Source organism: Gopherus flavomarginatus, chromosome 23, assembly GCF_025201925.1.
Source record: "Gopherus flavomarginatus isolate rGopFla2 chromosome 23, rGopFla2.mat.asm, whole genome shotgun sequence".
Classification (NCBI taxonomy): domain Eukaryota; kingdom Metazoa; phylum Chordata; order Testudines; family Testudinidae; genus Gopherus; species Gopherus flavomarginatus.
Window position 1 is genome coordinate 15,444,391 of NC_066639.1, and position 17,075 is coordinate 15,461,465.

Genomic DNA, 17,075 nt, shown 5'->3' on the forward strand with positions numbered 1-17,075 from the left:
TCCCTCCCCGTAAAATCCACTCCTCTGCCCCCATCTGCTTCCCTTACCTGTGCCCCCCAAATCCTGCCCCTCTGCTATCCAGCTGCACCGTCACTCCAATCCATCTGGCCCCCCCATGCACCCTCTCTGCCCCCACAAACCAGCACATTTTAAACCATCCGGTCTCTGGGTAGAGGGTTGCATTACAGATCTTTGGGGGGGGACCTGTCTCCCCTTATTCTGCAGATCTTACCCCCAAGTGCCAGTTTCCCCTCCTCCCCTTCTTTTGGGGGGACCCCATGCACCCCCATTCCTCCATTCTAGGTACCCCATGCACCCCCATGGGGAGCGGGGTCTGCACCCCGTTGATCCCCGACATCTGGGTAGCTGTGCGGGGTCGGGGGAGTCGGGCCACTCTCAGAATCCTTTGTTGCCCCATTAGGAGAGCGGGTCAGATTTGGGGGAGCATAGGGGTGTGCGGATTTCCCTGGGGGTGGGAATCGGGGGTCTGGCCCCGTAGCTGGGATGGGGATGATCTGGCTCAACCTGTGGGGAGGGGCTAAGGAGAAAATTTGTCCCCCCACCTTGCCCCCAAACCAACCTCTAAAACCTCTCCCCCCCAAACTGGTCCGTGACCCTTATGGACCATTGGGCTGGGGAGGGGAGCAGACAATCCCCCTGCCCCAATTCCAAGGATGCGGAGGGGGTGTCTCTATCACTTCCCTTCCCCCCCCCACCCTAGCTTTCCAGCCAGCAGGGGGCAGTGCTGGGCATGGAGCTTTGATCTCCCTGGGGGGCTTTCCCAAGCCGGCTGATACCCCCTCCAGTAGTGAGTGTGCTGCGGGGCTGCAGGAAAATGCAACCTGCTCTGCTGCGGCGCGGTGATGCAGTGCAACGGGCATTGCACCCGGCTCTGCTGCGGCACTGCGATGCATTGCGACGGGCATTGCGTCCCGCTCTGCTGCAGCGCTGCGATGCATTGCGACGGGCATTGTACCCGGCTCTGCTGCAGCGCTGCGATGCATTGCGACGGGCATTGCGTCCTGCTCTGCTGCAGCCCGGTGATGCATTGCGATGGGCATTGCGTCCTGCTCTGCTGCGGCGCTGCGATGCATTGTGACAGGCATTGCAACCTGCTCTGCTGCGGCGCTGCGATGCATTGCGACGGGCATTGCACCCGGTTTGCTGTGGCGCTGCGATGCATTGCGACGGGCATTGCACCCGATTCTGCTGCGGCGCTGCGATGCATTGCGATGGGCATTGCACCCGGCTCTGCTGTGGCGTGGTGATGCATTGCGACGGGCATTGCACCCGGCTCTGCTGCGGCACTGCGATGCATTGCTACGGGCATTGCACCCGATTCTGCTGCGGCGCTGCGATGCATTGCGACGGGCATTGCACCCGGCTCTGCTGCGGCGCGGTGATGCATTGCGACGGGCATTGCGTCCTGCTCTGCTGCGGCGCTGCGATGCATTGCGACGGGCATTGCACCCGGTTCTGCTGCGGCACGGTGATGCATTGCGACGGGCATTGCGTCCTGCTCTGCTGCGGCGCTGCGATGCATTGCGACGGGCATTGCACCCGGTTCTGCTGCAGCGCTGCGATGCATTGGGACGGGCATTGTACCCGGCTCTGCGGCAGCGCTGCGATGCATTGCTACGGGCATTGCAACCTGCTCTGCTGCAGCGCTGCGATGCATTGCGACGGGCATTGCAACCTGCTCTGCTGCAGCCCGGCAATGCATTGCGATGGGTGTTGTACCTGGCGCTGCTGCAGCCCGGCGACGCATTGCGATGGGTGTTGTACCCAGCTCTGCTGCATCCCGGCCCTGCACTTTCCAGCACTCCCGCGGCGCAAGCCTTGTGTCGGCCTGCAGCTCCCCACCGCTCCCCCTTCCTGCAATAAAAATGAGCATCCCCCCCTCTCCTGCGATACTTCGGTGCAGCGCGGCGCACATTCCAGCCCCCCCCCACCCGCTGCCTCGTGCTGCATTCCACCCTGCGGCCTGCCACTGCAGGGCGAGGACCATTGCAACCCCCCCCCACACACACACACCCCCCACGCCTGCCCCAGCCGCCTCCTCTGGCTGGCAGGCAGAATTGCACACACATGCGTCCGCTGCATCGCAATGACCTTCCCGCCCTCTGCTTGCGGGGATTAGCAGAGCGCATCAAAGGCATTCTGGGCACCTGTTCCCCCCCCCCCAGCTGCAGTGGGGGGCCGGGGGGGGATCGTAGGGGATATGGGGGGCAGGGGAGGGCAGTCACTGACTTGTACATAGCTGTCCGTCTCCGCGACCTCTTTTGCACTTTCGTCACTGAGGCCTCAGTGAGCGTCGAGCATCGCTACCGAATGTACCTTCGTCTTTCTGTTCTAGGTTGCACCTCTCGTTAGTTTTACGGCACTTTAGAGCTCTAACGAAACGGTTTGAAACCCCTCCCCCCTCCACCAATCAAAGAAACAAACGAGCGAAAACAAAAAAAAACCCACCCGGTAAAACGTTTCCAAAAACCCACCTTCCAGCCGCTTTGATCCCGGTCTCTCTGTTCCAACCGTGACTGTGTGGAAGACCCGTAGAGAACAAGCCAATATTTATCTTTCTGCATCTCTGTGTGTAACTATAATAACTTCTCCGAAATAAAAAAACCGACTATACGCTCAACCCGAACGCTCCGTCTGGCGCCGAGATGCGGCCACCTCTGGGGCGGGGCGGCTGGTTACCCAGGGACCCCTTGCCTGGCGTGGGGATGCAGCCACCTCTGGGGTGGGGTGGCCGGTTACTCAGGGACCCTCGCCCAGCTCTGAGATGCGGCCACCTCTGGGTCGGGGCAGCTGGTTACCCAGGGACCCCTCACCCGGCGCTGAGATGCGGCCACCTCTGGGGCGGGGTGGCCGGTTACCCAGGGACCCCTCACCCGGCGCTGAGATGCGGCCACCTCTGGGTCGGGGCGGCTGGTTACCCAGGGACCCCTCACCCGGCGCTGAGATGCGGCCACCTCTGGGGCGGGGTGGCCGGTTACCCAGGGACCCCTCACCCGGCGCTGAGATGCGGCCACCTCTGGGGCGGGGCGGCTGGTTACCCAGGGACCCCTTGCCTGGCGTGGGGATGCAGCCACCTCTGGGGCGGGCTGGCCAGTTACCCAGGGACCTCTTGCCCGGTACTGAGATACGGCCACCCCTGGGTCGGGGCGGCTGGTTACCCAGGGACCCCTCGCCCGGCGCCGAGCTGCAGCCGCCTCTGGGGTGGGGTGGCCAGTTACCCAGGGACCCCTTGCCCGGCGCCAAGATGCAGCCACCTCTGAGGCGGGCTGTCCGGTTACCCAGGGACCCCTGGCCCAGCCCTGAGATGCTCCCACCTCTGGGGTGGGGCAGCTGGTGAGACAGGGACCCCTCACGCAGTGCTGATATGTGACCATCTCTGGGGCGGGGTTGCTGGTTACACAGGGACCTCTTGCCCGGGGCTGAGATGCGGCCACCTCTGGGGTGGGGTGGCTGGTTACCCAGGGACCCCTCACCCAGCGCTGAGATGCGCCCACCTCTGGGGTGGGGCGGCTGGTTACCCAGGGACCCCTCACCCAGCGCTGAGATGCGCCCACCTCTGGGGTGGGGCGGCTAGTTACCCAGGGACCCCTCGCCCGGCGCTGAGATGCGGCCACCTCTGCAACGGGGCAGCCGGTTACCCAGGGACCCCTCGCCCGGCGCTGAGATGCGGCCACCTCTGCGACGGGGCAGCCGGTTACCCAGGGACCCCTCACCCGGCGCTGAGATGTGGCCACCTCTTATGTGACTCCCAAGGGAGAGGTGCCCCCTGGGCTGGGGCCAGCACTGACTGCCTGGGGGCTACCCGGGGCTGGGCCTGGCCAGCAGGAGGTGTTGCAGGGGGATATCCCCCCCCCGCCGCCATCCTGTCTAGACCGACCCCTCCCTGTCTGGGATCGAGGCCAATGTAACGCTGAGCAAACAGCCACTGCCCGGGGGCAGTCTGATGGGGTAGCTGGGAGCTGGGGATTTACTGCAGGGCTGAGAAGGGGGTCTGTTGGGGGTGCTGTTTATTGGGGGCCCTGTGCCCATGGGGGGGCTCCCCGCTGGTGGAGCTGTCACCCCTGGGCATTTACCCCCTCACCACTGCTCCCCCCATCCCACAGCACCAGGTTCCACCCCCCCGTGCCTCAGTTTCCCACCCCTCAATCGCGCCAACCAACCAGGACGTGATCTGACGCCCGCCTCCGCGATCAGGGGCGAACGCCCTCTCATCTTTTCCCCCCCGGCCGGGCAGCCCTGACCCTTGAGCTGGCTTTGACGCCAACCCACTGGCGTCAGCCCCTGTTTACCCGCCCCACAGATCGGCCGGCTGGGCAAAAGGGCTCGGAGCAGGCGGCCCTCGGCTGGATCCCTTCTCCGGGCACCATGGGCTTCCCAGCCGGGCTCCTGGTCCTGCTGTCTGTAGGGGCCCTGCTGTACCAGCCGATAACCCACGGGGACTTGGCCAAGGTGAGGCTGGCATGGGGGGCGGGCGGGGAGGGAGACCGATCCACTGGTCCCAGAGCTTATTGGCATGGTGGCAAAAGGGTGTAACCCCCACCCCCCGTCTCTGCTCCCTCTAGTCGTGCCCTGCCTCAGTTTCCCTCTGGGGAAAGCAAGGGGACGATTCCATGTGGGATCGAAAGGTCTGGCAAGCCCTGAGCTGGGGGGGTTTCTGGTGCCCCTGGTGACGGGGCAGATAAACCCACAGGGCAGGAAGGAGCTGGGTCTGGGAAGCTGGGCCCAGTCAGGAGGAAGAAATCAGGGAAGAGCAGGTCAACTGCTTCAGACATTGGGTCGACTCCAAGCAGGACCAACCCCCAACTGAATCATCCCAGCCAGGGCTTTGTCAAGCTGGGCCATAAAAACCTCCAAAGGGGGGAGCGATCCTCCGGGACCTCATCCCGTGCTTTTCGGCGTCCCGACGTCCCTCCGGCGAGGAGTTCTGCAGGTCGCCGGCGCCCGGGGTGGCCATTTGAAACCCACCGCGTATTCCAGCAGAGTTACGGACACCCGAGTTATGGACCGGGCAGCCCTGCACCCCTCCACCGGCACCAAGATCAGCCTTAGAGACCCAAAAACCGAACAAACAAACCGGAAAAAAAGGTACAGACTCTACAGCACCGTGTTAAACATAAACTATTATCCTAACAAAACCCAGGGCACGAGAACAAGAAAATCAGTGTCAAAGGTAAGAAACGGCGTCTGGGCTGGTTTCATTCGAACACCGAGGGGTCAAAGCAGCTTTTTCCTCCCACTGCTACGCGTGGGCCGCGGTCGGGGGGTCAACGGCTGCGTTCGGCGGGTTCGGGGCAACCGACGGCCTCCGCTGAGGTGGTGACGTCGGGTCACGGGGTGAATTCAGGGGCGTGGATCAACACTGACTTCTACGCAGCCCTTGTGTTGCCAGTTTTTTGTGAGAGCTCTGCGCTGTCCGCCTGGGACTTAACGATCTGGGGTCGTTTCGTGTCATCTGCAGATGTTGCCACCTTGCTGATTGCCCCTTTTTCCAGGGGGATCCGTTCGGTAGGACCGGGCCCAGTACGGACACCACTAGTTACCTCTCTCCGCTCTGAAAACCGGCCATTTATTTGGATCCTTTTTTTTCCTGTCTTTTAACCGGTTACCGAGCCCTGAGAAAACCTTCCCTCTTATCCCACGGCAACTGACTTTGCTTAAGAGCCTTCGCTGAGGGACCTTATCACAGGCTTTCTGAAAATCTAAGTACGCTAGATCCCCCGGTTCCCCCTTGGTCCACAGGCTTGTCGACCCCCTCAAAGAATCCTAGTAGATTGGCGAGGCGTGATTTTCCTTGACCAAAACCAGCCTGACTCTGCCCCGACGGACCGTCTTTGTCGCTGTGTCTGATCATTCGGTTCTTGAGTTTCAACCCATGTGCCTGGCACTGGTGTTAGACTCGCCGGCCTGGAATTGCCGGGATCACGTCTGGAGCCTTTTTTTAAAAAACAAAGAAACCAGCGGCAGGTTGGCTCTCCGCCGGTCATCCGGTGTTAGTGTTGGGTTACATAGAGACCGACGATGCCTAATGTGCCTCTAGATTCAAGGGTATCCTCTTGTCTGTGGCATGTACAGGGTGCCCATCATTGTGGTCTCTTTCCTGCATGTCTTCTCACAGCCCCCACTCCCAGGAGGTAGGGCAAGGTGGGGAAACTGAGGCACAGGGCGACTTATCCAAGGGTCCGTGGTTTGTGGCGGAGCCAGGAGTCGAACCCACAACCCAGCGCTCTGACCGCCGGGCAAACCTTCCTCTCCAACCCATCCCGGACCTACAGAGGCTCTGGGGTGGTTATAGCCAATGGCTCGTCCCCCTGGCCGGTGAGTTTGCACGTTGGCAGAAGAGTGCCATCGCACGAGGCGTACAGGCCCCCCAGCTGTCCCAGCTGTGAGTGGGTTGACAGGGAGCTGCAGCGGGGGACGGGTAGCCGGGGGGGCAGGGGCTGCAAGTCTGGGAAACAACCTACTACAGAGGCAGTGGTAGGAAGGAGCAAGGAATCACGAGAAAAATGGTGCGGCGGCTTCCCGCGGGGTCCCTGTGCTGGAGAGGTCCCTGGGCTGAGTCCCGGAAGAAGGGTGGCTTGCACCATGGTGATCATCCAGCCCGCCCCCTGATTTTCCACTGATGTGGGTCAGCCTGGGCCGGTCCTTGTCCGTGACCTCTTCAATCTCAGACCACTCAGCAACACACCCCGAGTGCAGAGTTCACCCTGTTCCCCCCTACCCCAGGGAGCAGCCCCAGAAAGCCTAAAGGGGAAACCGAGGCAGGGCTAGGCTTCATCAAAAAAAAATTGCAAAAGCTACCCGCTCCGTGGCGCCCGGGCCAGAGACCTGCCCCGAAATAATTCCCAGAGCAGATCTCTCCGAAAAGCACCCAGGTCACCGATGGAGAATCCTGGTGAGCTGATAGCAACTCCCCCTTCCCCGCGCCCCAAAGTTAACTCCCCATAATTCGGTTGTAGCTTTCACGCAACTGCCCCCTCGTCTCACTTCTGGTTTCCGTGTCTCTGTTGCGCTAATTCCTTGGGGGGGACTTTTCCCGTATCTCAGTTTACCTGGGGGACAAGCCCCAGGGCTTTCGGATCCAGCTGTTGCTAAGAACATCTGGGGCAGCGAGCCAATCTGCGGTTCATCACGGCTGTAGGAACAGACTGAATACTTGAAGCCTGCGTGCAGATGTGGTCGCCCCCTCTCGAAAAGGATCGAATGGAATCGGAAAAGATTCAGAACCGGACAACAAAATGATTTTGGGGTCTGGAACGGCTGCCGTACGAGGAGAGATTAATAAGCCGAGAACTTTTCAGCTTGGGAAAGGGAGGGATATGAGAGAGGGCTATAAAATCGTGACCGGTGTGGAAAGAGTCAAGGAGGAAGTGTTATTTATTCCTTCTCCCAACACAAGAACTAGGGGTCACCCTATGAAATGAACAGGCAGCAGGTTTAAAACAAACCAAAGGACGTATTTCTTCACACAACGCACAGTCGACCTGGGGAACTCCTCGCCACTGGATGTTGCGAAGGCCAAGACCGGAACAGGGTTCAAAAAAAAAAACTAGATAAGTTCATGGAGGATGGGTCTAGCAATGGCTATTAGGCAGGATGAGCAGGGAGGGTGGCCTCAGCCTCTGTGTGCCAGACGCTGGAAATGGGCAACAGGGGCTGGGTCACTTGGTGATTCCCTGTTCTGTTCGTTCCCTCTGGGGCACCTGGCATTGGCCGCTGCCAAGGCAGGAAATTGGCCTAGATGGACCAGTGGCCTGGCCCAGTGTGGCCAATAACACCCAAAAATCCATAAAACAGGAAGAGACAAAACAGGCTGCTCTGAAGGGAGGTGGGCACAGCACTCCCTGCCTGGCTCCAGGCTGGTTCGCTGCTGAACGCCTGTGATCTCACGCTTCACAACACACCCCGCGATGAAAGCCCGGAAAGCAAAGGACCCCCCAAAAGGCCCTTCCCTCCTAACCCACTGGCTTCGTTGTTGCCCTGAGTGGGGACAGATGATTAACAAGACCAGCGAGGGTCTGCCAGCCACAGGGCTGCAAGGTGGTTGGCTCAAAGGGGAAACTGAGGCTGGGTTGCTCCACTGTTCGGGGAGCCAGGAGGTGAAAGCAGACCTAGACATGCTTTTTGTGATGGATGGGCTGCCCCAATAACCCAGCTGACAACGGGCGGCTGGACATTGTGGGTCTTCTGCTAGCAAACTCCTGCTTTCTCCCCCTATAATCCAAAGCTGGCGCTGAGAGGCAGGAGCCAGTGAAAAAGAGAGACTCCCCCCTCCTCTCATGGAGCCGGGCAGAGAACCCAGGAGTCCTGGCTCCCAGCACCCCCTGCTCCAACCACCAGCCCCTGCTCCCTGCCAAGAGCCGGGGAGAGAACCCAGGAGTCCTGGCTCTCAGCCCCCCCTGCTCTAACCACCAGCCCCCACTCCCCTCCCAGAGCCGGGGAGAGAACCCAGGAGTACTGGCTCCCAACACCCCCTGATCCAACCACCAGCCCCTACTCCCTTCCCAGAGCTGGGGAGAGAACCAGGAGTCCTGGCTCCCAGCCCCCCCTGCTCTAACCACCAGCCCCCGCTCCCTTCCCAGAGCCGGGGAGAGAACCCAGGAGTCCTGGCTTCCAGCCCCCCTGCTCTGACCCCCAGCCCCTGCTCGCCAGAGTCAGGGAGAGAACCCAGGAGTCCTGGCTCCCAACACCCCCTGATCCAACCACCAGCCCCTACTCCCTTCCCAGAGCTGGGGAGAGAACCCAGGAGTCCTGGCTCTCAGCCCCCCCTGCTCTAACCACCAGCCCCCACTCCCCTCCCAGAGCCAGGGAGAGAACCCAGGAGTCCTGGCTCCCAGCCCCCCTGCTCTAACCCCCAGCCCCTGCTCCCCAGAGTCGGGGAGAGAACCCAGGAGTCCTGGCTCCCGGCCCCCAATCCCCTCAGTGTGTCTTTCCTATCATGGAGCAGTGCTGACACCTGGTGGCCAGCTGGGGTAACACGGCGATTTAAAGGGACCGGATCCTCTCCCCCGTTTTAGCCTGCGGAACTGCTGGCAACCAGACCCCTCTGGGTAACGCCCAGGGTGCATCTGCCCCCTGCGCCTCAGCAGTGCCACCCAATGGCCAGCGAGGGGGCTGCATAGGGCCCTACGAGTAACCCACTGCTTATCTGCCGTCCCCTCCTCCAGGATGGTCATTGCTTCCAGATCCTCCCAGGTGAGGAGGGGGCCCTGAATATCGGCCAGCACTGGGGGGACGCCACCCCAGCAGCCACCATCGTCATCGAACTGAGCAAGGTGACCAGGTACAATCCTGGGGGAGGCGTGGGGGGGGACTTCCTTGTGGGGGCTAGCGGGTTAGGTTGGGGGGGGTGGGGGCTGGAAATAAGGACTCCTGGGTTCTCTCCCCAGCTCTGGCAGGGGTGTGGGGGCTGATGGGTTAGAGCAATGGGGACTGAGAGCCAGGACTCCTGGGTTCTCTCCCTGGCTCTGGGAGGGGAGTGGGGGCTGGTGGGTCAGAGCAGGGGGTCTAGGAGCCAGGACTCCTGGGTTCTCTCCCCGGCTCTGGGAGGGCAGTGGGGGCTAGTGGTTAGAGCAAGGGGGGCTGGGAGCCAGGACGCCTGGGTTCCCTTTGTACGGTGCGGGCCCCGCTCTCCCCAGCGCCGCCTCGTCCTTCGACTTCCGCACGCTGGACCCCGAGGGGGTGATCTTTTTCGGGGACATGGGGGACCACAGCGACTGGTTCGTCCTGGGGCTGCGGCGGGGGAAAGCGGAGATGCAGATCAGCAATGTCGTGACGAACATCAGCGTGCGAGGCGGGCAGCGGCTGGACGACGGACAGTGGCACCGAGTATGGGGGGACTCGGGGGGCTCCTGTGAGGGGTAGGGGTGCTGGGGCTGGAGAGGGGGGCTGGGTGCATTTGGGGGGCAATTGGGGTGGGGATACCCAGGAGGAGGGGGAAGGTTTTGGGGGGTCCCCTTGGGGAAGCGGTAACTGGGATGCGGGTGTGTTTTAGGGGGGACCTTGGAGTGGGGGTAGCTGTGTGGCTTGGGGGGGACCCAAGGGGTGGGGGCAGCTGGAGGGTGGATGGGTTTTGGGGGGTTCTCTCAGGGGGGAAGGGAGCTGGGTGGGTTTGTGGGGGGGATCCTGGGCCTGAGGGCAGATGGACAGTGGGTTTGGGGGGGTTCTCTCAGGGCAGAGGGGGGTTGGCTGGGTTTGGGGGGGTTCTCTCAGAGAGGAGGGGGGCCGGGTGGATTATAGGGGACCTTGGCTGTGAGGGCAGATGGACAGGGGGTTGGGTGGGTTTGGGGGGTTCTCTCAGGGCAGAGGGGGTTGGCTGGGTTTTGGGGGGCCCTGGGGATGCAGTGGCTGGAGGGGGGCTGGGGTAAATTTGGGAGTCCCCCTGGGGTGGAGGGGCGGGGTTTGGGGCCCCGTTCAGCCACAGTAGCCAAGTGCTCTCCCGGTCCCCCCCAGATGCTGGTGATGAATGAGGGGCACACTGTACGGCTGGAGGTGGATGGCGACGAGCTGCTGACCCTGGGCCACGTCTCGTACCCCATCATCGAGCGCCAGGCGTCCAAGATGCGCCTCGCCATGGGGGGGCTGCTGCTCCCGCCCTCGTACCTGCTGGCCCCGGTGAGGAGCCAGGACTCCTGGGTTCTCTGCCCGGCTCTGGGAGGGGAGTGGGGGCTGGTGGGTCAGAGCAGGGGGGGCTGGGAGCCAGGACTCCTGGGTTCTCTCCCTGGCTCTGGGAGGGGAGTGGGGCCTGGTGGTTAGAGCAGGGGGGGGCTGGGAGCCAGGACTCCTGGGTTCTCTCCCCGGCTCTGGGAGGGGAGTGGGGCCTGGTGGTTAGAGCAGGGGGGGGCTGGGAGCCAGGACTCCTGGGTTCTCTCCCTGGCTCTGGGAGGGGAGTGGGGCCTGGTGGTTAGAGCGGGGGGGGGGCTGGGAGCCAGGACTCCTGGGTTCTCTCCCCGGCTCTGGGAGGGGAGTGAGGGCTGGTGGGTCAGAGCAGCGGGGGCTGGGAGCCAGGACTCCTGGGTTCTCTCCCCGGCTCTGGGAGGGGAGTGGGGGCTGGTGGTTAGAGCAGGGGGCTGGGAGCCAGGACTCCTGGGTTCTCTCCCCGGCTCTGGGAAGGGAGTGGGGGCTGGTGGGTCACAGCAGGGGGGCTGGGAGCCAGGACTCCTGGGTTCTCTCCCTGGCCCTTGGAGGGGAGTGGAGGCTGGTGGGTCAGAGCAGGGGGGCTGGGAGCCAGGACTCCTGGGTTCTCTCCCCGGCTCTGGGAGGGGAGTGGGGGCTGGTGGGTTAGAGCAGGGGGGGCTGGGAGCCAGGACTCCTGGGTTCTCTCCCCGGCTCTGGGAGGGGAGTGGGGGCTGGTGGGTCAGAGCAGGGGGGGCTGGGAGCCCGGACTCCTGGGTTCTCTCCCCGGCTCTGGGAGGGGAGCTGGGGTGGGGGCTGGGAGCTGTGGTTTGGGGGGGCCCAGCTCTCTCAGCCCCCCGCCTGGCGTTGCAGATGAAGACGCCCATGGACGGCTGCCTGCGGCGCTGGATCTGGCTGAACCAGACCACGACCTGGTGGGAGGGCACCGCCCTGCAGGCGAAGGCCAAGCCCTGCTTCAGCGCCCTGCGGCCCGGCAGCTTCTTCCCCGGGGGGGGGCTGGCCAGCTTCCGCCCGGCAGGTACCCGGGGACCCCGGCGTCCGGGTGGCCTGGCCCTGCCTTCCTTCCCGCCACAGCGTCAGCTGCCATGGGGATCCCCCGGCCTGCCCCTTCTCCCTTGGGGACCCCCCATCCCTCCCCCTGCCCAGCAACTTCCTCCATGGGGACCCCTCCACCCTGCCCCCTGGCCTGCCCCCTCCTCCCGTGGGGATCCCTCCACCCTGCCCCCCGGCCTACTCCCTTCTCCAGTGGGGATCCCTCCACCCTGCCCCCCGGCCTGCCCCCTCCTCCCATGGGGACCCCCATCCCACCCCCCTGCCCAGCACCTGTCCCCATGGGGACCCCTCCACCCTGCCCCCCTCGCCAGCCCCCTCCCTGCATGGCAATCCCTCCATCCTGCCCCCCTTCACCCAGCACCATCCCCCCATGGGGCCCCCCTCCTGCCTCTCTGTCTGGTCCCCTCTCCCTGTGGTGACCCCCCCATACCACCCCCCTATGCCCAGCACCCCCTGGAGTGACCCCCCAGCCCCTCTATGGTGACAGTCCCCGGCCTCCCTCCCCATGCTTCCCAACCGTGACCCCAGCCCCCCCACAGGAATCCCCCCTCCTCCAGCCCCCTCAACAGTGACCCCACCCACTACCTCCTTCTCCCCAACTCCCCTCCACAGCAGCATCTGCTGGGGGAGGGTACAGCCCCCCCGGTTAACCTGCCCCCGGTGTTTGCCCCCCCAGACCTGGCTGGCGGTTCTGCGCCCCCCAACGGGAGCTGGGGGCTGGAGGTGGAGCTGGGGCTCCGGGCCCCCCGGCAGACGGGGCTGGTGTTGGCTGTGGGGGCCCCAGACGGGAGCCTGGCGCTGAGCCTGGCCCTGCAGCCCACGGTGAGTCCCAAGGGGGGGTGATGGTGTGGGGGGAATCCGCTCACCAGGGGGCGTGGTGCCAGGGATCTGTTCACCAGGGGGAGGGGCTGGGGATCTGCTCATGGGGGGGTTGCAGTGCAGGGGATCCGCTCACCAGGGGGCATGGTGCCAGGGATCTGTTCACCAGGGGGAGGGGCTGGGGATCTGCTCATGGGGGGGTTGCAGTGCAGGGGATCTGCTCACCAGGGGGCGTGGTGCCGGGGATCTGTTCACCAGGGGGAGGGGCTGGGGATCTGCTCATGGGGGGGTTGCAGTGCAGGGGATCCGCTCACCAGGGGGCATGGTGCCAGGGATTTGTTCACCAGGGGGAGGGGCTGGGGATCTGCTCATGGGGGGTTGCAGTGCAGGGGATCCGCTCACCAGGGGGCGTGGTGCCAGGGATCTGTTCACCAGGGGGAGGGGCTGGGGATCTGCTCATGGGGGGGTTGCAGTGCAGGGGATCCGCTCACCAGGGGGCATGGTGCTAGGAATCTGTTCACCAGGGGGAGGGGCTGGGGATCTGCTCATGGAGGGGTTGCAGTGCAGGGGATCCGCTCACCAGGGGGCATGGTGCTGGGGGGATTTGCTCACTGGGGGGACGGTGCCACAGATCTGGTCGCTGGGGGTGTGTGGTGCCAGGGATCTGCTCACCGGGGGCACCAATGGGGGAGGGTCGCCACTCGTGTGTAGCCTGGGGGCAGGTTTGGGGAGCTGGGGGTGGGGGACCTGTCTCCATCTGCCCCTGAGCCTCCCTCTCCCTCTCCCGTAGGCCCTGGTGGTGTGCCTGGGTAACCGGACCGAGCTGCGGCTGCCTCTGCCAGAGGGGCCCTGCCTGGATGCCCCCCTGCGCCTACAGGTCTCCCCCACCCAGCTGGCCCTGCAGCTGGGTGACCACGGGGACACCCTGCCCGGGCAGCCCCCCGACTTCCAGTGGCTGCAGGAGGCCTGGCTGGGCCAGGAGGGGCGGCTCTTCATTGGCGGGCTGCCAGGTACATTCCCCCCCTAGCCCTGTGTACTGTTTGACTGCTTCCCCTACACCCGGGACGGCCTTGACTGTGCCCCCATCCCAGCTTAGCCGGGGCGGCCTTGACGTGAGACCCTTCCCCAAGAAGGGGTGGCTGTGTGGGTGGTGGTGGCGGGCCAGGGGGTCCCCTCTCTCCCCACCTTCTGACATGATATCTCCCTTGCAGAGGGGGGTGAGACCCCCAGCCCTCAGGAGTGGGGGACCTTTCGGGGCTGCCTGCAGGGGATCCGGGTGCAAGGCCACCAGCTGGACCTGGACTCAGCCCTGTTCAGGAGCGACACCATATGGGCCCACAGCTGCCCCGGCAGCCATGAGAGGGCGAGAGGGGGGAGATGAGCCGGGGGTGACGGACACCACCACCAGTGGTGGGAGGGTGTGTGGCTGGGGGGGGGTAGGGGCGGTGATGCCATATGCTGGTGTAGGGCTGTGACTGGGGGAGGGGGGGAGGTTTTGGCTGGGCGTAAGCGTGTGGCTGGCTGATGTGGGGCTATAACTGTGGGGGTGCTGTGGCTGGGAACGAGTGTGCAGCTGTGCTGGTGTGGGGCTGAGACTGGGGGGGAGGTTGTGGCTGGGCGGGGCTGTGGCTGGGAGCGAGTGTGCGGCTGTGTGATGAAGTGGGAATGTTCTTAATGTTTTCTCTGAAGACTGTGTGGGTGCCTCAGTTTCCCCTATGCAGTTCTTAAGTATCTAGGTGGTGGGATAAGGGGGTGTGATAGGTGCAGAGCCCGAGAGGGCCAGTGTGAAGGTGTCTGCACAGAGAATGGCCGACACCCTGTCTCCTGGCCACTGATGGCCTGGGCCGCTCCCCTGCAAGGTGCCAATTGAAGGTGCTGGACAACAAAGAGACCAGGTGGCCCCTAGACAAAGGCCAGAGGAGGGGCTGGGGGGAGTTTCAGTTTGGAGCTGGCTGGGGAAACTGAGGCAGGCCCAACACCAGGGTCTGGACTCCCCACCCCCCCAAGATGGACCTGACCGAGGGGGTCCTGTTCTCTGTACCTACAAGCTCTGTGTTGGACTGTGTTCCTGTCGGCTAATAAATCTTCTGTGTTACTGGCTGAGAGTCACGGTGAATCACGGGAATTGGGGGGGTTGCAGGGCCCTGACTCCTCCACACTCCGTGACAGGCTGTGACTGGGGGTGCCACCGTGATGTGTCTGGGAGCGGTTGTCCGTGACCAGTGTCGGGCTGTGACTTGGAGTAGCTGTGACGGCGTCCACCTGTGGCCGGCTGGGAGCGGTTGTGGGACGGTGGCGATGTCCGTCATGCCGAGGTGCAGCTGTGACAGTGTCCGCCTGTGACTGGCTGGGAGCGGTTGTGGGTCGGTGGCGATGTCCATCATGCCGAGGTGCAGCTGTGACAGTGTCCGCCTGTGACTGGCTGGGAGCGGTTGTGGGACGGTGGCGATGTCCGTCATGCCAAGGTGCAGCTGTGACAGTGTCCGCCTGTGACTGGCTGGGAGCGGTTGTGGGTCGGTGGCAATGTCCGTCATGCCAAGGTGCAGCTGTGACAGTGTCCGCCTGTGACTGGCTGGGAGCGGTTGTGGGTCGGTGGCGATGTCCGTCATGCCGAGGTGCAGCTGTGACAGTGTCCGCCTGTGACCGGCTGGGAGTGGTTGTGGGTCGGTGGCGATGTCCATCATGCCGAGGTGCAGCTGTCACGGTGCAGGACCGGGCCTGGGAGTGGTTGTGACGGTGTGGGCCTGCGTCGGTGGTGGTGTCCGGCTGTGGAGGAGGAGGTGTGTGGCTGCGCTGGTGCCATGCTGACACTGGGGTGGTGGTGAGGCGGTTGTGACAGTGTAGGGCTGTGTAATTATGAGTACCTGCGACAGTGTCGGGTCATGTTTGGGAACTGTTGCGTGGTTGGGACGGTCTGTGCGTTGCCGTGTCTGTGCAACTGTGCATGCCAGGGTGATTGTGAGCAGCTGAGATTGGCTGTGGTTGACTAGTTGTGACAGTGGTTGTGAGAGGTGCGCTTGTACGTGGGATTGGTTTGTAGCACCGTGACTGGTTTTGCAGTAGTGAGGGTGGGTGTTTGTGTGGTTGTGCTCGTGCAGGAATGTGAGCTGCGCTTGTGCAAGACTGCGTGACCGTCGCCCATGTGGGGGGTTTGTTTCTGGGCATCTGTGTCTTCCACTGTGAGTGTGCAACAGTGACTGTATGACCGTGTGTGTGTGTGTGTGTCAAGCTCATCCCAAGTGGTTGTGTGACTGTCATTGTGAGCACGAGTCTGACTGTGTGCGTGTGTCCGAGGGGCTAATTTTTGTCATGCTCCATGTGTTTTGTCGAGGTGACTGTGACTGCGGGTGACTGTCTGATATTGTGTATCGGTGTGTGAGCGCGCATACGTTTTTCTCCATGTATAGCCTGTGAAGACTCAGCTCTATGCACACCCCTGTGCGTGGCGGTGTAGTCATAGAGTTGATCAATGTTCGGGCCAGAAAGGAGCTTGAGACCTCAAGTCTGGTCCTCCTGTCTAGCACGGACTGGAGTATGTCACCCAGACTGCCTGTAGTGAGCCGAACAACTCCGGGCTGCACCAAGGTAGCTACCTTCCTTTCTTTGCTGATTGAAGTAGTTCGTGTGTGTAGCTAAGAGATTGTAAAGCTGTGACTAAGTATGACTGACTGGTGCGTGTGTGTGTATGTGTGTGACTGTGTAATTGTGGATGGCTGCAGCTTCTTAATTACACACACCCAGAGCCATACAGTCTCATAACCACACACCCACCAACAGTCATGCACAGATACAGCCGTGCAATCTCATAGTCACACACACACACACACACACACACACACACACACACACACACACACACACACACAGTGTGGTTGTAGCTGTACAGTCTTAGTCACACAGTCATGGGCTCTTAACTACACCGCCTGCAACTACAGCCCTTCATGATTACAGTCACAACAGTACGGTCTCCTAGGCTCTTTCATACAGTCTCCCATAATCTCTTTAATGACACCCTAAACTGCTGTCATTCGCAGTTACATCCATCAAGCGTTAGTCACACACACAGCTACAGTCATTCATAGATACACAAGCTCAGCCACCGTCTCCAAATCTCACACACAACTGCAGTGACTCCACCGTAATCTCTTGCCTGTGCAGCCACGCACAACCGACACAGTGTAATTGTGAACGGCTGTAGTTGTGGGAGGGGTGCATAACCATGATGGTGTGACGCACGACTGGAGCTGTGCATGAGATTAAGCATCTGCATGGCTGATATTGTGCATCTCTGAACGACTGTAGCTTCCGTGTGACTAAGACTTGACGGCTGTAACTGTGAATGACTGTAGCTTGGCGGGGTGATGAAGAGACTATGACTGTGAGACTGCACCATAAGAGAGAGACTATGAAGAGAGAGACTAGGAGACTGTGCCGGTTGTGACTGTAATGATGTGTAGGGAGGTGTAGTTAAGAGCTTATGACCGAATGACTGTAGATGTGTGTGCAACTGTGACTGTACACCTACAACTGGTGTGTGTGTGTGTGTGTGA

The 17,075-nt window shown here is 62.4% G+C and overlaps 1 protein-coding gene and 1 long non-coding RNA gene across 2 annotated transcripts; one reads left to right on the forward strand and one right to left on the reverse strand.

Annotated features, from left to right (window-relative positions):
* Positions 1-366: 366 nt before the first annotated feature.
* LOC127039699 (uncharacterized) lies at positions 367-1,872 on the reverse strand. Its single transcript, XR_007771301.1, has 3 exons — positions 1,786-1,872; positions 1,652-1,740; positions 367-842 (listed from the first exon to the last, which is right to left on the reverse strand). It is a non-coding gene; the product is annotated as an uncharacterized LOC127039699 (long non-coding RNA).
* A 2,514-nt stretch (positions 1,873-4,386) lies between these two features.
* On the forward strand, positions 4,387-13,956 carry SHBG (sex hormone binding globulin). The gene is made up of 8 exons (XM_050933544.1): positions 4,387-4,470; positions 9,186-9,301; positions 9,657-9,846; positions 10,471-10,632; positions 11,506-11,671; positions 12,383-12,528; positions 13,316-13,535; positions 13,737-13,956. The coding sequence occupies exons 1-8, from the start codon at positions 4,387-4,389 to the stop codon at positions 13,904-13,906; spliced, it is 1,254 nt and encodes a 417-aa protein (XP_050789501.1). The 3' UTR covers positions 13,907-13,956.
* Positions 13,957-17,075: the final 3,119 nt, after the last annotated feature.

Excerpts from the sequence above, each read along its gene's own strand:
- SHBG (XM_050933544.1), top strand. The coding sequence starts at position 4,387 with ATGGGCTTCCCAGCCGGGCTCCTGGTCCTGCTGTCTGTAGGGGCCCTG. Across the intron at positions 4,471-9,185 it reads CCCACGGGGACTTGGCCAAG|GATGGTCATTGCTTCCAGAT; the intron begins GTGAGGCTGGCA and ends CCCCTCCTCCAG. Across the intron at positions 9,302-9,656 it reads GAACTGAGCAAGGTGACCAG|CGCCGCCTCGTCCTTCGACT; the intron begins GTACAATCCTGG and ends CGCTCTCCCCAG.